The sequence below is a fragment of the Agelaius phoeniceus genome, chromosome 18, assembly GCF_051311805.1.
Source record: "Agelaius phoeniceus isolate bAgePho1 chromosome 18, bAgePho1.hap1, whole genome shotgun sequence".
Lineage (NCBI taxonomy): Eukaryota > Metazoa > Chordata > Aves > Passeriformes > Icteridae > Agelaius > Agelaius phoeniceus.
The window spans coordinates 7,866,049-7,892,270 of record NC_135282.1 but is presented as its reverse complement, the minus strand read 5'-3'; the positions used below and the strand labels follow the sequence as shown (position 1 = coordinate 7,892,270).

The 26,222-nt window shown below is 40.0% G+C and overlaps 1 protein-coding gene and 1 long non-coding RNA gene across 4 annotated transcripts in view; one reads left to right on the top strand and one right to left on the bottom strand.

Annotated features, from left to right (window-relative positions):
* Positions 1 to 2,415: 2,415 nt before the first annotated feature.
* On the bottom strand, positions 2,416 to 6,413 carry LOC129128541 (uncharacterized). The gene is made up of 2 exons (XR_008535292.2): positions 6,345 to 6,413; positions 2,416 to 3,416 (listed from the first exon to the last, which is right to left on the bottom strand). It is a non-coding gene; the product is annotated as an uncharacterized LOC129128541 (long non-coding RNA).
* LOC129128535 (septin-2) overlaps positions 5,656 to 26,222 on the top strand; it is a 34,128-nt gene continuing 13,561 nt past the window's right edge. For 2 of the 3 annotated variants that reach the window (XM_054645905.2, XM_054645906.2), the window contains exons 1-11: positions 6,495 to 6,624; positions 11,387 to 11,437; positions 12,541 to 12,640; positions 14,073 to 14,159; positions 14,744 to 14,867; positions 18,878 to 19,012; positions 19,471 to 19,588; positions 22,895 to 22,996; positions 23,811 to 23,956; positions 24,943 to 25,026; positions 25,948 to 26,005. In XM_054645905.2, the coding sequence (XP_054501880.1) occupies positions 11,411 to 11,437; positions 12,541 to 12,640; positions 14,073 to 14,159; positions 14,744 to 14,867; positions 18,878 to 19,012; positions 19,471 to 19,588; positions 22,895 to 22,996; positions 23,811 to 23,956; positions 24,943 to 25,026; positions 25,948 to 26,005 (981 nt within the window). In that variant the 5' untranslated portion in view covers positions 6,495 to 6,624; positions 11,387 to 11,410. Of the gene's footprint in view, positions 5,816 to 5,956; positions 6,081 to 6,494; positions 6,625 to 11,386; positions 11,438 to 12,540; positions 12,641 to 14,072; positions 14,160 to 14,743; positions 14,868 to 18,877; positions 19,013 to 19,470; positions 19,589 to 22,894; positions 22,997 to 23,810; positions 23,957 to 24,942; positions 25,027 to 25,947; positions 26,006 to 26,222 lie in introns of those variants that run through there. The other variant, XM_054645907.2, reaches the window with a different exon arrangement.

Sequence of the window (26,222 nt, the reverse complement as noted above, 5' to 3'; positions counted from 1 at the left end):
CATGCTTCATAATCACAGGGCAACAGAACCTTTCTGCTTCGAGGCATTTCCATTCCTGGTATTTCACTTTTCTCTGTTTCTTTTCATTATCCCAGATATTAGCTTTTATCCTGGTTACTAGCAACAACCTCCATTTTTAATTACTTTATTCCTTGATCCTAAAAGTTTGTTGCACAGGCTACCTCTAATGAGATTACTGGTGCAAGGTGCTCACAGGCTTGCTTACTTGACTTACTGCTACCTTGACTGACACAGCTGCTGGGGGGCCTGAGGACACCATCAATTCAGCATGTTGTGGTTTCTGATGGTAGTAATGTCAAAACACTGGAAATTAAACTCCCAGAAATGAAAAGGTTCTACTTTCTTAAAAGGAAATACAAATCAGCATGATGTTTTATTTGGGGTGTTAAGTAAAGAAAATCCCTCCTTGTAAGTTAAACCCTTGCTGGAAAAGTCTGGATTCCTTTAAACTCAAAGGCACGATGCTCTTACAGCAAAGTAGCTCTTTAACAAATGACCATTCCTGTCATTACATCTATTTCTGCTTCAGCTATGTATGAATTAAATGATTCTAAGGGGATACATAGGGGGGCTTTACAGCCTGTGAAAATGGGAGGAAGTGGTATTCAAGCTGAGAACAATTGCACAGGAGCCATACTATGGCAAGAGGGGCTCTGGGATTAGAGGTGATTGTGTTTTTGCTCCTTTCCTGACAATCAGGACAAACACCAGGCACAGAGTTATGGGAGGGCTGCTGATGGGGGTCCAGGCTCTCACCAGCACTGCTTGTCCTGGTGCATGAGCCCTGTCCATGGCACAGACCTGCTGTGCCCAGCCCTCCAGCCTTGCCAGGGCTCTGCTCAGCCCCAAGGCCTCCCACCAGCAATGTTTGGATAGATTTGCCTTTGGGGACCTGAAATGTAGTGTGCAGAGCACACTTGGTTTATAATTTGTGGAGTATCCCTTACCTAAGTGCTTCTGCTCTTTCTAATCCCTAAAATATTAAGTATCTGGAAGACAGAGGGGAAAATGACATTTGGGATCAATCTTATGCACAAACCTTGTATTGTTCATGTGAATAAGATGGAGTATGAGTCAAAAGATTAATTAAAAGCTCAATGATCTTGAGACAGCTTACCATAACTTTTGGATCAGACATAAGCAAAGGTGAAGAATTAGGAATCCTATTAGAGATAGATTTTGTGCCATATTTTGTATTCTAATTAGTACTGAAATAAAGGCAGGGAGATTTACAAACACAAAGGGGTTAGGCAAAGGTTGTTCTTTATTTAGAAAGCCTGAGGTTTCTCAGAGAAGATTATTTCTTTATGAATTTTCCTTTAAAATGCAATTCTTTTCCCAACAGAAGTGATTCCATACTGGGATAGGATTCCAGGAAGTTCTTGTGTATCAGCAGTGCCAATGTGTCTTTAGTGTGGCACATCAGAAGACTGGCACATAGGAAATGAGTTCTTGTCAAATGAGCAAGTTATTACAAAATGAAAGAGCTCAATTTCACCACTGGATTTGTTTAATTTCTTCTGGAAACAAGCTGAAGTGGTTAACACAAAATTCTCACTTCTTCTCTTAGATCCTCTTTTGAGCAAAAAGAGAGCCAAACCAGAATTTTGCAAGAACAAGTAGTGTCTCAGTAACTGGTGCTAATGATGTAGAATCCGACACTTTTTTTAGTTCAAGTGTTGCTGCTGCCCCTCAGGATTGAGAAATGGACTGTTCCCTCTCAGTGGCGATGTGACTAGAGTCAGGTAAAAGAAAGGAAGGAAATGGATATATGTAGCTGGAAAAACACTGAAAGAAGTTATAAATGTGCTTCCAGCCTTCATATATTTACTGCTGCAGATCCCTTCCCAGACACTGTGGCCCTAGCCCTGTCTCAGTCTCCACTCTTTACACACACACACTCTGCCCAAATGCAGCCAGGACTGCACATGGTGGGAATGCTGAGACAGTGTTGTTACAGGTACTTTCCTCACTGAATGAGGAAAACAATAGTGGTAAACCATCATTAGAACTAAATTCAACATCCCCCCTCTTGAAGTTCTTTGCACATGAACTTCTGGAGCAGCATTTGAATCTCCCCAGTGTTGGAATTGATCTTCATGTCTCTCTGTTAAAGCATGCCCTGCAGAGAACATTTCCAGTCACCACAGTCAGGACCAGCTGGCCTGCACTGATGAGCTGCTGTGCACACAACCCTTCAGCACCTTGTTTTTCTGGATTTAGCTTTGCAGAGAACACTATGCTGTCACTAGACAGCCATAACCCCGTGTTAATGGTGTTCCAGGGCAGTAAATATGGGCAATGAAGAGCCTTTCCCAAAGTTTAGAATGTCAGTAGATGAGTTTGATCATCCCACTCATCAGAAGATCACACTGAATATGTGCTTAGGCCATGTCACTTCAAATAGCTCTCTTTAATGCTATGGACAGATCTTGAGAACATAACATATTAAAGCTTGGATAGGCAGGATGGGGGGAAGCTATAGGAAATACACATTGTTTCATGCCTAATGGTCCATTCTACATCATTTTTCCTTCAGGACAACTATAGTTTAATTTTGTCCTCTTCCAGAGTCAGCCTCCTTCCACAGATTGTGGTGCACCAGGATCCTGGTAGATCTCTTTCCCGTGAAATTCTTGGGAAATCAGATGAGATGTCAGTTTGTAAAGAGCAGCGTCAGCCAGGACAAATGCCATTGTTTTAAATATATATTGCAGATGTTGAAAGTAATTAGTAAACACATGACCACAAATTACTGAAAACTATTCAGGATTAGTAATGGGAAATATACTACATTTATCTCATGTCTCAAGAAATGTGCATTCTTGAGATGTGGGAAGTTTGGGACCTCTTCTCAGCAGTGCAGCCCCTGCACATCTCAGCCAAGCTCTGCTTTCAGGAATAACACACATCTGCTTGGTCAGTCCTGACTTCCTTCTTAAAAGGGAACTTTGTTCCAGTAAGAGGAAAGGATGACTGATATTGGTAGAAAGATGCAAAATGTCTCTTATACTGGAGAATATTTGTAGGCTTTTCTTATTGCTTCTTCATTGCCATAAGTAGTATCTTGAAATGGAGGGCTCTTATATGCTGGTAAATGCAAAAGAAACACTTCTGTTCCTCTGGGGCTACTACAAATCAAATATAATCTTCATTTCCTGTAGAGTGTCACTGAAAATGAGGCTTGGGTGTTTTTACAGCAAGGGAGAATTCTTATCTGTTGCAGATTTTCTTGTAAAGCAGCTTGTGTCTGTAAATCCCGGTGCATGCACAGATAGTGGCTTCCTGTTCCTACCCTGCCCAGGCTCCAGCTCTGAGCTGTAGGTCTCAGAAGGGCTCATCAGTGACACCAGCTTTCCATGGACCTGACATCTCTGATTCCTGATGCAGCATGTCTGCAAAAATGAGGAAATTTGAGATGTTGGAGTGGTTCATCCTATTGGTGACTCCATAGATAAAGCCTTACACAAAAGAGTATTTTGATCAAATCAATGGGAACTTCACCCTTACATTTCTGTCTTTCAGCACACCCAAATCTTACAAATAAACCCAGGGAATATCTAAATTACTTCATCTGACATTCCCACTAGCTACATTCAAAGTATTTTTTTTCCTCTCCTAATTCTTTAAAAGAGGATGTCACCCACAGTGTGCAGCAGATTTATTTCTAAAAGGTTTGGATCTGGAGCCATGTACTGCAACTTGGCAAAGCATACACAAATACTTTGAATCAAACACAAACTGAAATCTTATGGAAATGAAAAGGATTTATGTATATGATTAAGTTGTTTAACCAGCCCTTGGGCAATTTTATCTCCAGAAAGATTTGTGAGAGTTCAAGGTGCTCAGTGTCTTACAGTAGCGAGTCAATATGTCCAAATTGCTTTTATAGAGCAGCCATTAATTACAGCAACCACACAGAATTTTAGTCTCAAACCTAAACATTCATCTATGTGAGGAAAAGACTTAACTGAAATAAAATTGAGTTAAAAGGGATCTCACAACTGAAAAATAAAAACTGTTTTATGCAGCATATCTTAAGGAAAGTAATGTCAAGGAATGTGGAGTTGGTTTATCTATTACACTCAATTTAGGTTTCAGTTTATGGTTGTATTTATTTAATATTTACTAAAATATTATTTTATTATAATCAGTATCACCATTTTCTCTGGTAAGAACAGGAACAAAAGACACATAATGTCTTTTGCTGAATGTATGAGGTATTTCTGACTTACTAAGATGTGACTCTATACAAAGTTAAGATTTGAATTCAAGGAAGCACTTTTGTCCTTTTGGTAATGTAAACCCTGATGTATCAGGAACTTTAAGCAAAAGCATTGGAACTTCCAAGGGAAAAATGAAACATAGTTCTTTCAAAAATAATAATTCTGGGAATGAGTGATTCACAGTCAGACTGCTGTTCACAGCATGAACATTTCTAAACTATTTAACCACTGTTCCTCAGTACAAGCACTTCTTCTGTTTGCACCTCTGCTACTATTGGTGTGAGAAATAAAAAATATGCAGCATGTGTTTGGGGGGCTGCATTTGCTGTAGGGTCTGCAGTGCAGCATTTCTCAGTCACACACCCCAAACAATTCCAGTTCTGTTGCCTGGCATTCCTGGGAACTGCACTTTCATAATGAGTCTCATAACAGGTTTCAAAGGTAACAAAAGTACATTTTCATCAAGTGACTAATGCACCGTAACACTCATTGTCACAGGATGCTCTTTAATGCCAGAAGTTGGGATGGGTTCAAAAAGCAAGAAGAAAAATTCATGGAAGAGAGAACCATCAAGATAAAACTTCTGGCTCAAGAAGCTGCTGAGCTGAGCTGCAGATTGCAGGAATCTGGGAGGATGCACAGGCACAGTGCTGCTGTTATCTTTTCCTAAGCATCTGCTCCTGGGCACTGCAGAGGCAGGGCACTGCCAGGACTGACCTCTGCCCTTACCCCAAGTGCCCTTCCTTTACAGCACCTTCTGGCTGTGGCTTCCCTGAACATTTTGTATGACCACTGGTCAGCGATCTGATTCAGCCATGACTTGGGAAAATTATTGCCTCAATATCAAAGGATTTAAAATTTCTGGAGACTCTTTCACCCCTTGCACTAAATCGTGCCAAAGGGAAGCACTAACACCCACCTGTCTCTGTGTTGATGGCAGTCTGTAGTTTGGCATTGTCTGTGCCAATTTCTTATAATTTCTTCAAATACTAAGCAGTTGATTGTGATAGCAGTGCATGTGTGCAAAATCTTGTGTCCATCACAGTGTTCTAATTTAGTGAAAGAAAAACTGCCACTGTTGTTTCTCTGATGATAGCACAAAACACCTATATGGAAATCCATGGAATAATTTAAAATAAAACCTTAATTTCTAAGGAAGACTGAAATGCCATCTTTTAACTCCTCCAGGAAGGAAGTGTGAATCAGAACTTTCAGTTATAACATTACATTTTGTCCTAGGAAATGGAACTTGCTTGTGCTTTCACTGGCTTTTATCTTGTTCTTACTCAGATTCCATCAATGCTCAGTTGATAATATGAGCACAATGAGTTGCAGATAATGCCAATCTGCCTTCTGCAGCATTTGTTTCACTCCCACATTCTCCTGTTGTGAGCTGCAACCCTGTTTGCTTAACGGATGGGAATACAGACATAGGAGAAATGTGTTTCTTGGTATTCAGAATTTTTAGTCAAAAGATTTACTTCTAGGTCACACACAGAAGCTGCCCTCTCAAAATGTGTGGATTGATGTCCAGGAACTTTCCTGAACACAGTTCTTGCAGCTGGAAGGTTGGTAAAAGCCTCCCCGGTACTTCTGCTAATACGTGTTTTAGTTTTGACAGTGTTGCATTTAGACTTTGGGCTATGTAACACTGTTTCCCCATGAGATCCGTGTCTGTAACCTAACTGTAGGTGTCATTTACACTCCAGGTTTGCCTGCTGGAGTCCCTGACAGCTCCGAGAGCTTGCAGGAGGATCCCACTGGGCGCCTCAGCGGTGACAGCGACCGGGGCTCTCGCAGAACCAGAGGGAAAGCCGTGAGGGAGACACCAGTGTAAGTAAAACAAGTACCGGGATTTTTTGTACAATGTTTGGGAGAGGAATTTGCTTTATGTGTGAATGAGCACCTGCAAACCAACCAGGCTGGTGCTAATGTAATGCTACATACTGCATTACAGTCAAACAGCACAAAGTTTAAGCTCGATTTCCCCCGGCTATCACACCAGCCATGATTACCACTGGGGAGTATCGCTAAACCCGCTCTAAGTGGAGCAATCCCAAAACTCAACGATGTTTGGGTGGAAAACAGAAACCAAACCATTCCGTGTAGATGTGGCACCTCGGAACATGGTTCGGCGGTGGCAGTGGCCCCGGCCCGCGGGCCGCCATGGCCGCTCCCAGGAGGGCGGGCAGGGGCCGCTCTGCCCCTCCTCTCGCTGCTCCCGGAGCCGCCTCTCGCTGCTGGCTCCGGCCGGGCGTGCACCATAAAGTGGCGCGGGGTAGGCGGGCGCTCCGCCGCGGTGGCTGCTGGGATGCGGGAGGGCTGTGGGGCGGAGCGGCGGATCGCGGCCTGGCGGCGGGAGCGGCCGCGGCCTCAGGTGAGCGGCGGGAAGGGGCCCCGGCCCCGGCGGCGGCGCCTCCGTCCCCACAGCGCTGCAGGGGCTCCCCGTGCACGGCACAGCCTCGACCCTGCCTTCCGCCGCCGTTGCGGGGGTTGTGCAGCCGGTGTGTGGGACGGGAGAAGTGTAGCCGGGGCAGGAGCCCCGAGACGCCGCGGTGGGGCCGTTCCGCGCACACCTTGATTTGTTTTTAAAGCAAGGAGGGATTAATTTGAGATGCGGACAGGGCCGTGGGGCTGGGATAGCCGGAGATGCGAGGAGAGGATGGAGCAGGAAGTGCTGTCTCCACTCAGGCATTCCTCGGATGTTTCTAAACTTGCAGCGCCCACCGAGGGATCCCGGGAGCCGGGGGTGCGGCGGGGATGCACAGAGCGACCCGTGCCTGCTTTGGCAACAGACCCCACCCCTGCTGGACTTCTATTTGTCTTTAATTATTGTGCACGTATAGGTCAGAGACTTCATGGTATCGTGAGACTTAAGCATGTCTTGGAAATGATTTAAGTACAAATTTACCAGTTTGCTGTGCGTTGGCAGTATGTACACAATTATACTTCAGCTCTGTGGGTATGAGGCAGAGCTGCCTATTTCCTGATGAGTGATCGTGGCTAATATGTTTATCTTTTTAATTTAAAAAGCCCTTGTTTATCACAGTTATAGGTCCGTTTAACAGTGCTTTTTGACACAGTAACTCGGCAAAAATACTGTCAAACGCTGCTTGCATAGAAACAACATCATCCCTAAAACTGATCATTCACAAGAACGGTATCACTGCCTGCTTTGTGCATTTCAAGCGGCTGTTTTCATTGATAAAACAGTATGAAAGGAAGTTGTTTAGAGTCATGTGTTAGCATTGAAATGGAGCTTTAAATAAAATATTTAAGATTAGAGCTTTAGGTTCGTGTCTTGCTTTTTCTTGACCTTTTAAGAACAGTGCTCATACTTGGTTGAACTCCTGTTTAGTCCTTGCTCCTTTTGCTGTGCATATGTGTGCTGTTGAGTCACAGGCATGTTCCAAATTTTGATGCATTCCCAATAGTAATCCCTGTACAGTTTCCTTGGTTTAAACACAATACCAGAAGGACGTCTGTAGAACTTATGAGCTCTGAACATCAGTTCCAAGCCATAGCGTGGTCTGTCTGGAAAAGTCGCAGCTGGGTTGTTGCATTTTCGGTAAATTCCATGTTTGGTGGAAGTGATGCAGTCATTTTCCTGAATAAGAGTAAAGCAGAACTGTTATGGTGTAAAAGAGCATTCCTTCAATTGATAATACCTATTTCTAAAGAGGAAAAATGAAACCATCTGGGATTGTTCATCTGGAGGAGGTTTCCCACAGTGGAGGTGAGGACATGCCAGGAACAAACATGGCACACAGAACAGACTGTGCTGGATGCATTTGTTAGAACTCAGTGATTCACAGAATCATGCCATTTTTTCTATTATTATTGATGTGACTCAGATTTGACATTTCTTCCTTGGGTTTTGTAGTTCTTTTAGTGAAAAACCACAAATAGTGCTTTATTACTGATATATCTTGGTGTTTCTCTCTGCTTTAAATCTGAAAAGTGGCTTTAGAATGCTGATACTGTTGAGACCATTTCCAGCACTGGGAAACCTCTGTAAGTCTTTACTCCTGTCTGTGGCTATTAAATACTGCCAAAAAGTATCTGAGTTATACAGCCTCTGGCAGAAGGAAGAAGCTTCATTTGAGCAATCAGGAGGGCTGTTCTGCTTGTCAAGATGGCTGTGAGGTCACTCAGAAGTGATTATTTGAAAATGTTGTCTGATATCCTTATATGGCCAGGCTCTTTGTACATGTTTGTAGTGCTTTCTTTGTGCTGGCTCCTATTGAGAAGCTCCCAGTCTGCCTGTTCCTCACAGTTTACTTCTTGCATCCTGACAGGAACAAAGGAAATGACCCATTTTCCTTCTCCTCTCTTTCTCTCTCCCTGGAATGCTGCTCTTAGCAGAGGACAGTGGGATGGCACGTTCCAGCTGCAGCTGAACTCAGTGGCACTTTGCTCCTTTGCATTGCCAACATCAAATTGTTCAGGATAGGAGTTTGTTGGAATCCAAAATGAAACTTTGTTGCATTATTCACTGTTCAAAACCAGATTTGGACATTCCTATGCTGTAGCACAGTGTCCCTTTTTTACTGCTAGGCCTGCTAAATAAAGCCCAGCATTATTTACAGATAAAGTTTCACTGCTTTTTTGTAAGTTGTTACAAATGTATGTTATCTATTCCTTTCTCCTTGAACTGTTTTGTATGTGCTGTTTTGCTTATCTTATACTGATTGAAGGAGTACTTTGAAAGTCTAAAGAAAATGGAGCAGATATGGTTCTTGCTCTGGTTTGCCTCAGTTGTGGGGGTTTTTATGCATTTTGTTCTGGACAATTGATATGAAATTAGATGCTACAATTTTCAGGTGTGTGAACTCCCCAGAGTGTTGTCAGAGACTCAGCTTCACCTTGTTTTGGTGTTTGAGTCAGCTGTGTGCAGACAGAGCTGTGAGTTTCTGTGCTCGCTCATGCACAGCAGGGACTGGTGCAGTGCCAAGCTCTCACTGGTGAGCAGTGCTGGGAGTGCTGTGCTTGTTTGGTGCTGAAAGAGGATTTAACATGTGGCACTTTGTTCATTCTGAGGTTTTGATTTGTACTGTATGGTAGAGCTTTGGGAAGGCAGCACATGGTCACCAGGGAAGTTTGGTGGAATGATTTTCGAGGAATCCTCATGAGGGCAGTATTAGGAATTGCAAAATGTCAAGGCTGAGTAACTGAGCTCCCAAATGAACCCTGGCACCTTAACTGCTGTGGAACAGCAGGTGTTTCTGTGGGGTTTTTTGTTGTTGTTGAGGTAACTTTTGGCTAGCACATTTCTGTTCTAACAAAAGACATTGGGAAATCACTAACTGGAAGTGTGAGCTGCAGTCATGATCAGAGCAGCTGGGCTGCTGCTTTGCCTACAGCAATTTTCAGTCAGAGTAAGACACAAGGTGATGTGGTTTGCCTTGTAGGAAACAGGTTTTGTAAGCTGTACTTGTGGAACAGATGATTTTATGAAAAAATGTTCTTTATGAGATAACAGACCCACTTTGAGGCTGTGTGTGTCATAATCAGTTGATGGCAATTTTGACTCTTCTGCTTTTTAATCAAGTAACTTGAGTAATGCTGCAATAGATGTGACTCCACTGTCAGCTTAAAGTAGAGGTAGGGAATTTGCCATACATCTTGAAACCTGAATCATCCCCCTGTCTCTCCTTTATCTATGGGCAGTGGGCCTGGGTGATTCTCCTCTGTCATTACTGTGAGAAATGGGTCAGGTATCTCTACATTGGCACTCAGTAACTATGAGCTTTTCTAAACTCTTGAACTATGTTACTAATTTTATTGACAAGGTGACAACAGAGGTTTCCAAACTTAGAAACAAGATGTCAACAGAGTTACTTCTGTCAGTGGGATTGTGAGTGTTTTTAAGGATCTGTGACAATGGTTGGCTGGAGGCTGGAATGAGCCTTTGCATACTGGTCAAAGGAAAAGAAGTTCTGGTTTTCAAAACCATTCTTAAGGGATGCTTTCCAGAATGTTTTGAGGAATACACAATTAGAGGCTGACAGATGATTAGAATGAGGACCTCCCTATTTTCCAGCAATGGGTACATTGGGCTTTCATTAGTAAAAGCAAATGAGCTGGGTATGGGGGAAACGTGAGGAGGAAAAAAAAAACAACTTTCCTTGCTTATAGGGTAGCTGGTACCTGCACAGCTGCCAGGATTTTAAATGCCTGCTGCAGGGCAAATGAAATACCATGGGAACTGAAGATCTGTTTTCTTTAGAACTCCAAGCAGCAATTATGCTAACTTTGACTTTTCCTTCAGTCCAGAGCTTGGACTCTGCCAGAATTTGACTGTCAAACTGCCAGTGTCAGAAACTGGACTGTATCCTGCTAAAATGACTCCTGCTACCCAACAGGAAGGTCTGAACACACAGGTGCCTGCCTAGGTCACTTCCCTACTTTTCCAGGCCAAGAGCTGCATTGTCAACAAACCAAGCTGTGAAGTGCTTCTGCCGCGTCTGCGTTTCCTGTCCCTGCTCTGGGGCTGCTCTAAATGAAAGGGCTTTGCTCTTGCCCTGGTAACTAATCTATAGCACAGCTAACATCCTTGAGTAAAGAGATAAGGCCTTGCCAAAGTCCAGCTGTTCTGGGTGTCTGAAACTGAAGAACAAATCTCTTTTGATAGTCCTTCACCCTGGCAGGAATTTTTTGCGTCCAGCATGGGTTGGCCAAGTGTAGTGTCCTGTTCAGCAACAGCACTTTGAAGTCACTGAAAATAATGGTATGTTCTGACCCTTACCTGGGAATCATGTAGGTGTCCTGTTCTCATGAGAATTTTTGGGTGTGGTAATCATTCTCAAATGTAATGTCTGGACAACATTTGCATTGCATTCACCTATCTGTGAACCATCCTTCTACAAGGACAGGATGGGTGAAAATTTGTTATGATACTAAATTTTAATATTTTGCATTTTAAAGGAATTTTTCTGTTTTGAAATTTTTAAGTATTTAAATTAAGTATTCCTGTGATTTATTTCAGAGGGAAGACATTTTGATTATGGCTTGTTTGTTCTGGTAATCCTTGAGTATGTGACATTTCATTCTACTAGAATAGAATGTGATCAGTTCAAAATTAAAAATAATGTAATCTTCAAGTCAGCTAACATGCACTATGGCTTTTTTTCTTCCAGTGAAGAAAATTGAAGTGAAGAAACATGTCTCAGTCCGGTGAAAAAGTAAAGGTAAAGAGATGGCTGCATAGCTAATATTTTGTCTACAATCTGTTTAACTTCTGAAAGCATTTGTAGTTTTACTGAAATGCTAAAATTGTGAATAAATTATACCTTATTGCTTCAGATGTGTTTCTTAAAAGGAACTGCTTAGTTGAAACAGAGATTGCATGTGATCCTAGTGATGGACTTTCTGGTGTTCACCAGACATTCAGTCTCTGCTTACAAACCTAAAATGGTACCTTCACCTAAGGAAATTTCATGTGACAAACCTTCATTCGTAGTGTTTTGCCCACCTGGATGGGCATTAAAAGAACTGTTAGCAAATAAGTAATTATCTTTTAAGTGATTTCCCTTGTATCCCCCCACACCACTGGAAGTGTATGGCATTGTAAAAAACCTGTTCACCTGTTCTTAACATAAACTCATCTGTGAAGAATTCATCTGGTTGCAGATAGCCCACAGGTCCCTAAATCAGGTGGCTGCAGTTCTTATTTAGGCTCCTATGAGGTTTTCAGTCAATGGGTAACAGATGTTGGGGCAGACTGCCCTGTTTATAGCCCAAATCTCTCTGATAAGTTTTTCAGACATGTTTCTTTTTCCTGCTTTTGTGTTAGAAGTTAAAGATTGTGAAGATAGGTGAACAACTTAACCAGCAAAAGATACATCTCTTGTGTGATTGTATCTCAGTAATCCCCCCAGCAGTATAATGTTCTTGTTTTTTACCTGTAAGCATATGCATTATTTTTATAGAGGATAGTAGCAGCAGACACCAAATTTGAACAGTATTTTTTATTCTGAGCTGTATTTATTTCTTGAGATTAATAATAGTGTGTTCTTGCAAGTTTGCAGATTTTTATTTTTATTTTATCCAAGGGGAGACTTTTGCTTGTGTAGCTCAAGGTACTTATCTGATTTCTATTTATATCAGCCTGCTTGGTAAATGAGGCTTTTTAAGGTCTGCTTTGCTATTGCAGCAAAAATGGTTTCATTCTCTATTCTTCCTTGTGCTTTATATACCCCTGCACTTCATTGTGTAGAATCAAGTAAACTCTTTTTCAGCTTTTTAGGGGGAAAGGGATCTCATTTGTATTCAACCTTTGTTTTCTTGTCAGTTTTCCGACTCGGCAGGCTATGTGGGATTTGCTAATCTGCCCAACCAGGTTCACAGGAAATCTGTGAAGAAGGGCTTTGAATTCACACTCATGGTGGTTGGTAAGTGAGCTCTTTAAGTATTTTTGACTGTTATACAACAACATTTCTTTCACATAGATGCGTGCATCTTCCTACTTAGCAATTGACTGTTAGCAGTAGAAAAAGCTTTGAACCTCTATACACTTTCTAATTACATCTGTTACTGTTTTGTCATGTTCAGTAGGAGGGAGTATTTATAGTGGTTAAAGATGATGACTTGGAGCCAACAGGACATTTTGGCATTCCTGATGCATTGTCAGATGACAGGGGTGGTTGTTTAATCTTTCTCTTGTTTCCCCACTGAAGGCATGAATGCACCCAGTGAGTGTCCTGCTGTTGAAATGGTGATACTGCTGTTGTGCTTTCTGCTGTTCTGTACTGACTCACTCTGGTGTCAGAGATAAACCTGTAATTTGCCTTTCTGTCAATGAGCACCTCTGAGTCTCTTTGATGGAGAGTCCTTTAGGCTCAAAGCTCTTCTTAGTGATGTTGAATTATGTTTACATTAAATCAGTTCAATGGTTTGTGTGTGCAAAAGGAGTCCACAGTTACCCTCTTGTAGCAGTCTGAAAAATGAAAATGTGCTCTGTAGTACCATTTGGGATTACTTGGTGACAGTATTCAGCAGTGTTTGTGAGATAAACAGATAATTCGTGATAATTGTAGAGTTCTTGTGTCGCGTAGTTTGTGATGAGAAATACAAGTAATTTTTTCATCTCTAATATCAGGTTAGTAGCATCTAAAATAATGTGGCCAGTTGGCCTAAATGCTGGCTCCTTTGATTCCTTGAGTTAGGAAACAAGCAGTTTTTTGCAACTCAGATTTAGTAGTTAAATTTACACGTTTAACTTTGTTACTTAGATGTAGGACAAAATTTTTATCATTTGAAGTTACAGAATTATGAAACTACTCAGGTGAATTTTAAATAATTTGCTTTATGATTTTCAGTTTCATGGAACTTGTATGGGCTTAAGTGTAAGGGTGCAAACTTGACTATTTGGGATCGCTTCACTCATTTGTCTTCCCAGCAGTGTTCCAAGTTCAATTTGTAGCTTAGGAAAACCTTCAGGCTCTCAGAAATTTTCAGCAGGAGAGTTACAGCTCCTGATTCTGTAAGTTGAAATGAAAAAGCTGTAATTTCCCCCCAAGTAACTGAGCTATCTCTAGATCTATAGTCCAAGTGCTGTATGACCTTTCAGCTTTTATTGTGACATCTGTTACAGTAAACTTACAATTTTCATGTTACATTTATGAAAACACTGGAGGCTTGTTTTTCCGGTGTTTTCAAAGTGCTTAGCTGAACCTTTGATGTTTTTATATCAAAAGCTAGGGTGGATCCTGATGAACAAATTATTTTTCCTCCATAATGTGGGCTTGGAGAAAGACAAGGTGCCTTAAAAATCTTGGAGTAAAAAGTATATATGCTTAATAACCTGAATTATTTTGTTTGTAGGTGAGTCTGGCTTAGGAAAATCCACTCTAATTAACAGTCTGTTCCTGACTGATCTTTATCCAGAACGTTATATTCCTGGAGCTGCAGGTAAATGTGGTTTTGCAGTTCCTCCAGCACACTCCACCCTATAAAATTTCTTGTTCTTTCAGTTAGTATTGCTTCATTCTTTACCCATTACACCACTTTGTCATGCTGTATTTAAATTTTCTAAATTATGTTTTGTTGAACTGTCATTTTCTTATTTAGATTTCCTTTCAAAGACAGCTTTTGTTTCTTTATCAGCTGCTATTAAAAAAATCACCTCCCAAACCTTTTAGGTATCAATATACCTAAATGTGGTTTGGCTCTAATCTCCATTTCTTCTCACTGCTTTTTGTCTGTAGTGCCTTAAATCCTGGTTAGAGGTGTAAATAACCTTTTGACAAAGAATCTATTGTGCTTTTGAGTATTATTATTTTATTTTTGCACATTGTCATAAGTAAACCCATGTTTTAGTTCATGGTTTCTTGTTTACTTACAAAAACGTGGTGTTAAATTCTGCTTACTACTTTGTGTATTTTGATAAAATATTTTGTCATGCAGGTTACACACCTTGAGCTTGCAGTTCCTCCTCTGGGGGTTTCTGCAGGAATTGATAGGCAAATAACAATCCAAATGTTCCTTTATTTTAGAGAAAATAGAGAGGACAGTTCAAATCGAAGCTTCCACAGTAGAGATAGAGGAGCGAGGGGTGAAGCTGCGTTTAACTGTAGTTGACACACCAGGATATGGAGATGCCATTAACAGCCAGGACTGGTATGTGTGGAAATCCTGCTTTGTTAATAAAGTGTGTGTCTTACACAAACACTACTCTAGTGTGTCTGGTACTTTCTACAACTTCCAGTTTCAATTTTCTAAACACTTCTGATGTTTTTACAAGTTTTGTAGGGTGTGTCTATGATTCTGCCTCAAAATTAACAGCCTCTCCTTCAAAAATTTTCTCTGAGCACTGCAGTCAGCTTTTTGTCTCTATGGCCTTTCCAATAGAACAAAATTCTGGTGGGGGGAAACTTTTTGTCTTTTACTTTCTGTGTCTCTGGTCCATCCAGTTTCCATGTTTTTAGGACAGTTCTTTTCATTCCCTGTCCTCTATATGTACTACCAGCAACTTGGGTAGAAGTGGTGGTTTTTTATGATGAAGTTACCACTTGGCTCTCTCTGGCCTAAATATCAATGACAATCTTTAAAGGATCACTGTGCAGAGAAATGGAACATAAAGCTAATACAGGTTGATTTGAGTCCTTCACTTAAAGACCAGGAAATAGATAATTAGCAGATAAAATAAACATATATAGTGCTAATAGAATGTTTTGCAATCTTTCAGTGACAGAATGATGTATCTGCAGTGTGCTTTTATCAGATGGATTTTCTCTTCTATGGTGTAGATGTAGGAACACAGCAAAAGTGAAGGCAGTGAAGTTCTGTAATACACTAAATGAAAGTCTGAAAGTGAAGCTCTAGTGAGATTTTTATTTTCCTCCCACTTTTCCTACTTTAGTAAGTTGAAAAAAACTGAACTTTTGGTATAACACAAATGCATCTTTCTGGGCTGCATCATGGTCTTGCTTATTTTGTGCACTGTTGACTAGAGCTTCCTTCCGCTGGAGCTGAGAGCTCTGCAGCCTGTGCATTGTGTTAGAGAGAGCTCTTCCTGTTGATTGTGTTCTAATGCCCTTTGTTTATTCTGCTCAGATGTTTCTTAGAGACCTACGTGTTCAGATTTTCCCCTCTCTTTTTGGAGGTTTTCTGAATAGAATCATTCTGTGGTGATTCAGAGCTGAGTAGAACAAGTTATGCGTGATTTTATGTGACAAATATGAAACATCAAATACACTACAGGAACAAATAGTACTTACATCTTACAAAATAAAAAGATGCAGTTAATGGTATCTCTTTAGTCCACTTATGTCACATGAAAAGCCTTTCAGCCATGGCATATGTCATTTTGACAAAGTCTCTTAACCTTTACAGGATGTCTTGGGGACTTGGATGGGCAGACTCTTTGTTTTGAGCTGTAGTGAAGACTAACCCAGAGCAACCACCTTCCTTCCTTGCTAGTTCAGAGGAAGGAGCAAGTTCATGTTCTTGAACTTATGTTGTGTCCAGGAGCATTTACTGCAATCATGGTTCACCAGTAGATAGTGCTGATCATGATCCAAGATTTATAAAGCCCTTTTTTTTGGGAAGGCTGTAATTTATGCAGACTACTTGTTTTTCAAGGTGACAAATTTTACTAAGGCTGTTTTTGAACACAGGTAAATCAAAGTGGCACGTTGTCTCTAGGAGGTAGCAATTGCTGGGAGAGTTTCAAATATCTTTCTCCTGAGTAGGTTCCCTAATGGCTTTTAGTCTCTGTGCGTTGATGAAAGGGCTAAATTTTAGAGTTTGACTTTCAGGGATGGGAGCTGAGGTAAATTTTTATGTATTTTATGTCAAAGAAAATGTACTGATTAGGATTCTGTGCTAGTAGGAGTGTGTCTAGGAGGTCTATTGGATTGGATTGGAAAAACACCAGTGTTGGATTGGGAAATGATTTGTTATAGATTATTACAACACACTTTCTGAAGTAGTGTAATTCTTGTTTTCTGGATGCTATTGTACTTAAAACAGTATGAAAGGTAAGGTGGAGGTGAACCACAGTTAACCATGGTGATTTTTTAAAGATTCTGTGTGAAGCTTTAGTGCTGGCCGGAGTTCTGTATTCTAGAATCAGACCCACAGCTAGGATTGGCATCAGTTTAGAGGTGTGTTTGGAGAACAGCAAAATTCTTTGTGGTGGGAGGTTTGACACATTCAGCATCATTCCATGCATAAGTACATTGGGATCATGAGAGAAGTGTGTCCTTAAAATAACATCTTCCATCAGAACAGAGGGGATCTAATCAAGGGAGGAAAAAAATTTCTTGAGGCTTAGATTTACTTTGATATCTGGCCTCAAAAAAGTGGTTGACAAAAACAGACTATGAGTGAACTTGTTAGATATTGCTGATCACACTCTATTTCATCTTGCTTGCAGTGTCACAGGTCATTCTTTGATAGCTGCTCTCAGCTCCTTGGCTGCTGCTAAACTTTTTTATCTTTCTTGTTTTGCTTTTTTTTCATAAACTAACTAAAGCTATATTTTATGGGTTTTGGCAGCTTGATAATATTGTTCATTTTCCCCCAGTGGGCTTAAATGCAGCGTTGGTGTTGTTTGCTGTTAGAATACAGGATGTGCTCTCTCCTATGCAATGACAGCAGTGTGGTGTAAGCCAGGTGTTTCCCGGAAGTCAGGAGGTACAGGACACTGACACTGTATTTACAGGGAAAATCAGAGCTGCTAGACCTAGAAAACTGCACGTCAACTAATGGCATTGCCAGAGAAATGTGTGACAGTTCTTTCCCATTGTTCGTGTTTGGTTTCTGCCCTAATATTTGTACGTCTTCAGTCTCGTTACCTTTTACCAGCTAAGAGAGGTATTCAAGATTAACAGGAACAAAAACCATATTGATGTGTTTCAGCACATTTAGATATTAAGATGCTGTTTCCTAATGAGTAGCACCAAGGTCAAAACCCAATGAATTCAGTCTTTTGCTTTGTTGTCTTGTGTGATATGACTTAGAATAGCCAAATCTTGCAATGATGTAAATGTGTGTGTATATATTCTACCATGGATTTATTCCTTCTCAATCCAAAAGCTTACTTAGCTTTAGAGAATCAAATTCCCTCCAGGATTTCTTCCATCATTCTTGTTACTTTCTTTTATTATCTCCTTTGCAGCCATGCAGCCCTGGGTAAAACGTTGCTGCCTATTGCAGTGTTTGCCAGCATTCTGTGTTCATTTTCCAAATTATTAATTTTCTTTTATCTGTTCTGTTTCCTCCTTAAATGTATCTCATCAAGTTTGTGTTTTCTCAGCAACAGAAATATGGGTGTTCCTATTTTTCAAGCTTTCTGCTTAGTTTTTTCTCAAGTAGTTTAAGACATGTTCATGATACACAATCATCTGCCTCAGCTTATCTACATCAGCTGTTCCCTTCCCTTCCCCTGCAGTACGTAATATAAAGTGTCCTTTTATATAAATGGTGTTTGCAGGTGTCTGCATGCTCTGGAATAGCTTAAAATGATCTTAGTTATGTGTTGCTTTCTTTTCTCTCTAGTCGCTGCTCTCTGGGTCTGATTAATCTGTGATCAGATTTTGTGCTCATTTACTTCTTTGTAGGGAATATTTTAAATTGCCTTGAACTTAGTAGTTTTTTCCTTTGCCAACAGAAAAGAATTCTGTAAGGTAACAAAAATAGCTTAATAAATCATGTGATGCTTGAGTGCATGACTTGCAAATGTAGTTGTACTTAATTCTAACAGAATACCAGAATTTTCAGAGGTAACTATAGAAACCTGGCTTTAGGGTCAGGGTTGTAAATCAAGAGGATATCCGGGATATGTCATTCATCAACCAGTTTAAAAACAAATCTTCAGCCCCTACCACCAGAAAAAAATGCAGAAAGATCCTCAATCTTCTGTTCCTGTGTTGTCTCAGCACCAAGTACTTTTTTCTGAGCTTGCACTTGAACTTTTCATCCAGTGAACAGAGTAACAGTTGAAATTGGCTCTAGGCGTAAGTTGACACTTAGTGGTTGTTATGAAAACACCCTTTTGCATTATCAAAATATTTTTCCTCAGTACTGGATAAAATGCTAGGAAATTGAATTTTCTGTAATAATCTTTCCTTATTATTTAAAGCTGATGTAAGATGCCTGTCTTTCTCCCCCCTCCCATACCACAGCTTCAAAACAATTATCCACTACATTGACAACCAGTTTGAGCGATACCTCCATGATGAGAGTGGTCTGAACAGGCGCCACATCATCGACAACAGAGTCCACTGCTGCTTCTACTTCATCTCTCCTTTTGGGCATGGGTAAGAAAAAGCTTGAGCTTTTGTACTTTAGAGTCTTGTACCTTCATAACAGTTCATAAGTCTGTCCATTACTTGAACTGGTAACTTAGTAGTAATGTTAATTGAGTTCCCAACCTGTCAGTTAGTGCAATTAAAACAGTCCATGGAAATTAGTGCCCTCCTTTACTTTGTCTCCTTTTGCATTTAATATTGTTTCAAGGCAGTCAGTACTGCATTGTTTATCACCCAGAAGCATAAATGCTTTTAACATCCACTTCATTATAGAGAAACAATTTTAATTACAACTTTGCACAACCACGTTGATAAGCAAGGGCATTAAGTTAAATGGCTTAATTTATTATGAAAATACTGTTTATGTGGACACTTGAAATAAATAATTTTTAATACATTTGGTCTGTTATAAAACAACACAAGACTCTATGGTTATTTTAATATTTCTTTTCCCTGCTTGTTGGCAGACTGAAGCCATTAGATGTGGAGTTCATGAAGGCTCTTCATGGAAAGGTCAACATTGTCCCTGTGATTGCCAAGGCTGACACCCTGACACTGAAGGAGAGGGAGAGGCTGAAGAGAAGAGTAGGTCTAACACTTGATCATGAGAACAGAGCAACCCATACAATATTAAAGCCAAATATAAAGTAATTTCTAATTGAAGAGGGGTAAATGATATTGGCCAAGGACCTAATCTTGGGGAAGTGTGAGGTGGGAAATCTTCACTGAAGTCTGATGTGCTTTGCCAGTTACACTTGCTAAGAATGTGGCTGTTCTTGGCTTCATGTATCTTAGCAAAGCAGTGCTAAGATACATGGGTATCTTAGATATCTAAGATACAAGGGTTCAGACAATCCTGAAAGGAGAAGTGGAGATGTTTCAGACTGGCTCTCTGAGAGCAGTGGCCAGAGTGCCCCTTAGTGCTTGAGAAAGTCAAAAGTGGGGACAGTGTGACTGTATGAACCTTGTCTGCAATGCAGGCAAAGATCCACTGAAGAGAAAAGGAGGTACTTGTACAGAAATGAGCAGCTTTATGGTGAACCAGGTGAAAGGAGGAAGGAAATTTAAAAAAGTCTGTTCGTTGAGACAAGAAGAACCTTTGAATCTTGCTGGGAGAAATTCTGTCCCAGCTCTTGAACTTTAATTTTGTTCCTCCACAAATATTATAAGGTAACGACAGGTGCACTGCATTCAAATTGAAGGAGCTCATAGGGAAATCATAAAGCAAAAATGTGGCTGATTGTGCAGGTTTTATTGCTTTTCCTTTTCTGTTACTGTAATGACTTTGTGAAAGATTTTTATCTCACACTGTTTGTGTAGCTGCCACTTTTTCTAAAACCCCCATAATTCACCCATTCAGCAGTGTACTTCAGGCGCAGTGTTCACAGTTCCTTACTTTTTGGTTCAGCATTTGGGAGCAGAATGATGTTGAAAGATTTGAAGGAGGCATTTAAGTGGAACATTAATTATTTAAAAATACAATTCACTGGGAATTTAACCAACTTTTAACTAACTGATCTTTAAAACAGTCTGGACTTAGACATATGGACACCACATTTATGCACTGCTAAGTACAACAAGAAGAAGGGCATCTGTAGTCTAAGGGAGTGGTTAGGGAGCAGGTAAACAAGTTTTATTATTTTTGTACTGCTGGTAAAGGTCACTCTGCAAACTGAGTTTATATTAAGTCAAATGTATAATGTGCTTCCAAAGCTTTGAAAATCAAAGCTACTGTATATTGTTCTAACTCAAAGCATCTTGGCCAACAGAGTCTCTAATCAAGAGTAGGAATCAAAGTCCTGCTTTGCTGACGCAGCTTGAAGTCTTACTTTTTTTAGATGTTTCTGCCATTTGGCCATCAATCTGAAGTAAAATGTTTTTGTTTTGCCGCTATGGATTAAGCAGCAAGATTAGCTTGTGGTGCTTGCAAAGGAAACCCAGCTTGGAGTAATTCCTGTTTGGGCTTTCTGGAATTCAAAGTTATTTTTTCAAACTCTTGAGTGGGAAGAAATGCAAGACAGTTTCACAAGCTGTGCCATGCAAGGGTGCTAAGGAAACATGCTCAAAAGAATGACTTCATGAGAGGGGAACTAATATTTTGACTTTTTTTTTAATTTCCCATGGGAAGGCTAATCTTTAGGAACACAGAATCCTCTGAGGCCAATAAAATTCAGATTTGAAGAAGCAAAATGCTGTTTCATTGTTAGGAGCATAAAATACAGTTTGTTTTTATTGCAATTCTTTTTCCTTTCAGGAAAGCACTAGGTTTAACAGCTGTAATATATTATTCTAGCACCCCTTGCTGTTGGCTTTCCCGTTATTGTTCCACTTGCATTTTATCTCAAAGATCTCAGCCAGGTTAAATGTGCTTTCTTGTTTTATGCAACTACTTAAAGGCATCGAACTGCAGTGCTGCCCCACCCATCCCAGCTGTGCATCTTTTATTGTCATTTGGTGACAGTTCTCTTTTATTTTGCAAAATAGTAACAAAATCCATTGATTTAAATGTCATTGTGTGAATGTCTTATTTAATTACAACACTTACTCCCAAATCTCTTTTCTCTCTATAAAATGTTGCTCTCTGTGTAGATGGGGGCTCGTGGTACTCAGTGCACACGTGTGTGGGGAATGTTTATATACCTGGCAGGAAAACAATGTCAGGGAACAGCTGTGGCTCATACATGGTCTTTCCTCTGCCAATGGTCTGGAGAATTGTTTTCTTTTAAACACCTGTTAAATGACCAAGTTCTGGTTGGACAATTTTCATTTATACTGTAGCTGTCAGTTGCCATCATGACAGAAGATGGAGGAACCCAGCCATACTCAGAGAAGGTTCATTAAGACCTCTCTATTTAAAGTCTGCTTGTTTTCATGATACCAAGTTAATTTACAGTTGTATACACAGTAATGGCATCACAAGTCCTTACATAGGCTCTTCTGAATATTTTTACCATTACTTTAAAACTCTCCCTGAATTTGCCCACACTTTGTCTGTGCTGAGAGTTCATTGAGCAGGGCAGCTGCTTGGTCCAGGTGCTCTTGGTGGGGTTACAGTTGCTGCTCTAGGAAGTTTGCACAGTTCCCCTATTCTGCTGAAACATCCAGGATCCCTTTGGAGAGAGTCATTGTGGAATCTTTGTGTTCTCCTTATACCACCACGCTTCCTTTACTGAAAGTAAATCTTGTCAGTGCATTTGCTGCAGTGACAAGAGCTGACTTAAGTATATTCAGTAGTGGGGAAGCAGAAAAAGTCTCTTTGGTTTTGAAAAAGGAATTGACTTGTGCCACCTTTTGAAACTGCAAAAGGCCTGGGGTTGTGCTGGCTGCTCACCCCTGCAGTGATTTCATTAGGAAAAGAATGTGCCCAGGAATACAGATACTGTATTTTTTTATGTTACCCTCAGACATTAATGAAAACTGTTTAAGAACAGGATCTTTTTCTTAGTGGATTTTTAATGACTTTCTTCAGTTTAAGCGGATAATAAGCTTTTATCTTTTTTGATTCAAGAGGCACTAGGCAGTGTCTTCTACAGATTTTGAATGTATGAAATGCACAAAAATATATTTTGACACAGGGTGAATGGTTTTGATTCTGTCACTAATGAATTCCTTCTTGTTATTTCTACTCTTTTTTCATATTAACCTCACTTTGCTTCTGTATTTGCCTTGTAAATCTTACGGCATTTTAAAATTATTTACTTGCTGTGTTTTCCAAAAATACATTTATCTTTTGTGCCTTTTAAAATTCTTCAAGCCCGTGCTATTTTGCAATTTGGACCCTGAGTCAGGTGAATATTTGTGACAGGCTAGTTAATCAATTTCATATATTTTTAACTGAATACCTCTTCAATGAATTAAGAGTATTATTCTTTCTTTTTTGCAAACTTTCAGGTTCTGGATGAGATTTCTGAACATGGCATTAGGATTTATCAGCTCCCTGATGCAGATTCTGATGAAGATGAAGAGTTTAAAGAACAAACTAGAGTTTTAAAGGCAAGTTTCACTCCTAGTTTATAATTTTGCTGCTGTAGTTCTTCAATCTACAACATGCCTAAAGGTACTTTATTCCTTTCACAATGTGTTAAAAATTTCAGTTTCCTTTGTGTGTTGACTCTGAATTATAATCCCTTTTATTCCAGTCTCTGCTTCATCAGAATTCCAAGTGTAGTGTGTCATGACTTTCTTTTCTTTCCTCTTTTAAGTGTAAACCAGTGTTCACCATGAACTAGTATTTGCAGTCTGTTTTCTGACTCAAACGTTTTAACATGTGAGCCAGGAGAGAGATTGTGGGTGTTATAGTTGCTGTACTAATTAACAACTTGCCTTGTGTTAAAGCAGATAATCAAGGTTTTACTGAAGTAATTTCCTCTTTGTGCTTGCAAAGGTGTTTGAAGAATGTGTCTGAAATTCTCTTTCTAGCTACTTCACTCTGCATCTGAAGTATGTTTCTGTTGGCTCTTCTCCATGCATGATGTTATGTCAGATGACACATTATGCCCAAACTGTACTTGAACAACAGTTGAGTGTTCCTAAAGTGAGGCGTCATTTCCTTCTGGGCCTCTGTTAAAACAAATTGACCCTAACACAGCTACAGGTGCTCATAAGGAGAGGTTCCATTGTCTAAAATGGGATTTGTTCATTTTTTAAAGCGAGAGGGTTTTAGTAGAGAGTGTTTGTCAACATTTCTTTTCCCCCTCTCTTGCCTGTTGCTTGAATTGTTGCTTTCTTTAAAAGAAAGACAAAGCAAAATACAAAAACTAACCAGCCAAAAATCAAAACAGTAACTTGTTTTTTCTGTCTCACCTAGGCCAGCATTCCCTTCGCTGTTATTGGATCCAATCAACTTATTGAGGTGAAGGGGAAAAAAATCAGAGGCCGCCTGTATCCCTGGGGAGTTGTTGAGGTTGAAAATCCAGAGCACAATGATTTCCTCAAGCTGCGCACAATGCTGGTGTGAGTAATGCTAAAGTGATCCCATCTCCTGTGGTGACGTAACTGCCACGATGGCTACAAACCTATGGCAACGTTCATTCCTTCATTTTAAACTAGCCCTGATGCCAGCATAGAGTTACATTTTAGTCCCCTGCAGCTTATTTTTCTGCTGTACCCTCTGATCTCTCAATTCAGAAAATATTTTCTATATTTTATGTTGCCAGATATATGTGATGATTTTATGCCTTATGTAAACTTATCTGATGGCTGTACGTACCAACTGAAGTTTTGTTATATGCAGTTGGTGGGGCAGAGAGGCTTTTAAAATGCTCTTCAAAGTGAAGAGTATTCCAAAAGCAAAGTGCAATTTTCTTGGCAGTAGGGGAAATCCTTTGTTAAATATGATACCCCACCCCGTTATGATACGGATATTCTGCCTGCGTAAATGGTTTTAAGTGATTTTTTTTAAAAACGATGTTTTGCTATTGTTGGAAATGAATTCTGTTGTGTCATTCCAAATTGGGTCTGCACTGGGCAGGGATTGCCCTCTGCTGGGCACTGGGAGCAAGCAGGTTTTCCTTTTTTTTTCTTGGCAATTGGAAATTGTTAAGCAATGGCAGCTGCTGTAGGAGCCAAGCAGCTCCGCCTAGTTCCCGGTTACAAATGATATTTGACAGCACTTAAGAGTAATAAAATACTTTTGGAATTAAAGTATCTTTCTGAATTACTGTCTTTGCAAGTTCTTAATACTGCAAAAACTGGTATAAACAACTCAGCTGAAATAATAATGACCAAAAGGAGGACAGCATCTTTTGGGTCTTTGATATTGGTGGGGCACTCAGGAATGAATTAAAGATCAATGAACTTGGAAGCAGAGTTCTGGCTGGCTTGGTCTGTAAGGATTTACTTTTCTGGTAAATACATTAGTTAGATAAAACAGAAGCAGAAGATAAAAGGGTGTTTTTCTTTGCTTTGCTGAGTGTTCAACAGCCCTTTGCATGTTGTAGGACTCACATGCAGGACCTGCAGGAGGTGACCCAAGACTTGCACTACGAGAATTTCCGTTCTGAGAGGCTAAAACGCACTGGCAAGTAAGTGTGGGCTGCCCTGGACTCTGCTGCTCCTCACTGCCCACTGACAGGGGACCTGCTCTTCCTCCTAACTAATCCCAGCTGTAAACAATTGCTTCTGATGAGATTTCAATCTGTGGAATTCTGAAATTTGTATGAAATGCTTTTCTTGAAGAGGAATGATATATAGCGAAGTGCTGTGCTTATAAGCAGCTTAAATCCCCTTTTCTCTATGCTTTTAATTGGAATGTGCAGGAAGAAGGTGCCTGCAAGCAAGATAGGTTTTATGTAATGATGTCTGCTTGAAGAAAATGAATGCTAGTGGGCAAATTTAAATAGGGCCCCAGTTTATCTTCTTAGGGAGGTATTGCATTCTTGCTCCTTCATGTGTAGCTAAAGAGAAAAATCTAGACCAAACAATCTTTTCTGATAATTTGTGTGTTTTGTGGAGTTTATTAAATATTTTTTAATTCTTGGCAAGGTTATCCTTGGCAACTTAATGCAAAAAATGCACAACTACCTTTGCTTCATCTTTTTGGATAGTAACTTACTTTTGTCCACATTCCACTTGTTTTACAAGTATTCAGCAAAGCATTTTGATGTTAAAGATGAAATAGCCTACACAGCTTTTTAGTGGTTGATTTTTGTACCATGGATGGATAGTGAAGGAAATCTCTTCATTAAAGTAAATTGCAAAAAAAATTTAAAAATCCATATAGCAGTAAAGAAATCAAATTTTAAGAAATGGAGAGTGAATAGCAGGAGTCTGTGAGGTAAAGATGGTACAAAAGGGCAGCATGATTTTTTAAATGTCCTAATTTGCCCTGTATGGAAGAATGTAGATTTTGATGATGTGATATTAATTGAAATATGAGTCTTGAATCTGTTCTTGGAGATTTTTACTTCTGTTTTATGCTGTCAATTAATTTTTTTCTTCAATAGGCCTGTTGAAGAGGAAGTGGTGGACAAGGATAGAATCCTCCAGCAGAAAGAGGCTGAGGTAAGAGGAGCTTTCTAAAACTTGTTTTTTAATAAATCATGCTAGGTTCCAATTTCTGCATCAGCTGCTGCCTGTGGCAGGTAGGATTGGAGTTGTGCAAAATGACAGGCAGAACCTGCCCATGCAAGTGGGACTTAGTGTTTTGTTTATAGTGACTTGCATTGTGGATGGGAGGTACTGTGTGCACTCCTGGTTGTAGGCAGAATGTTTATCATTT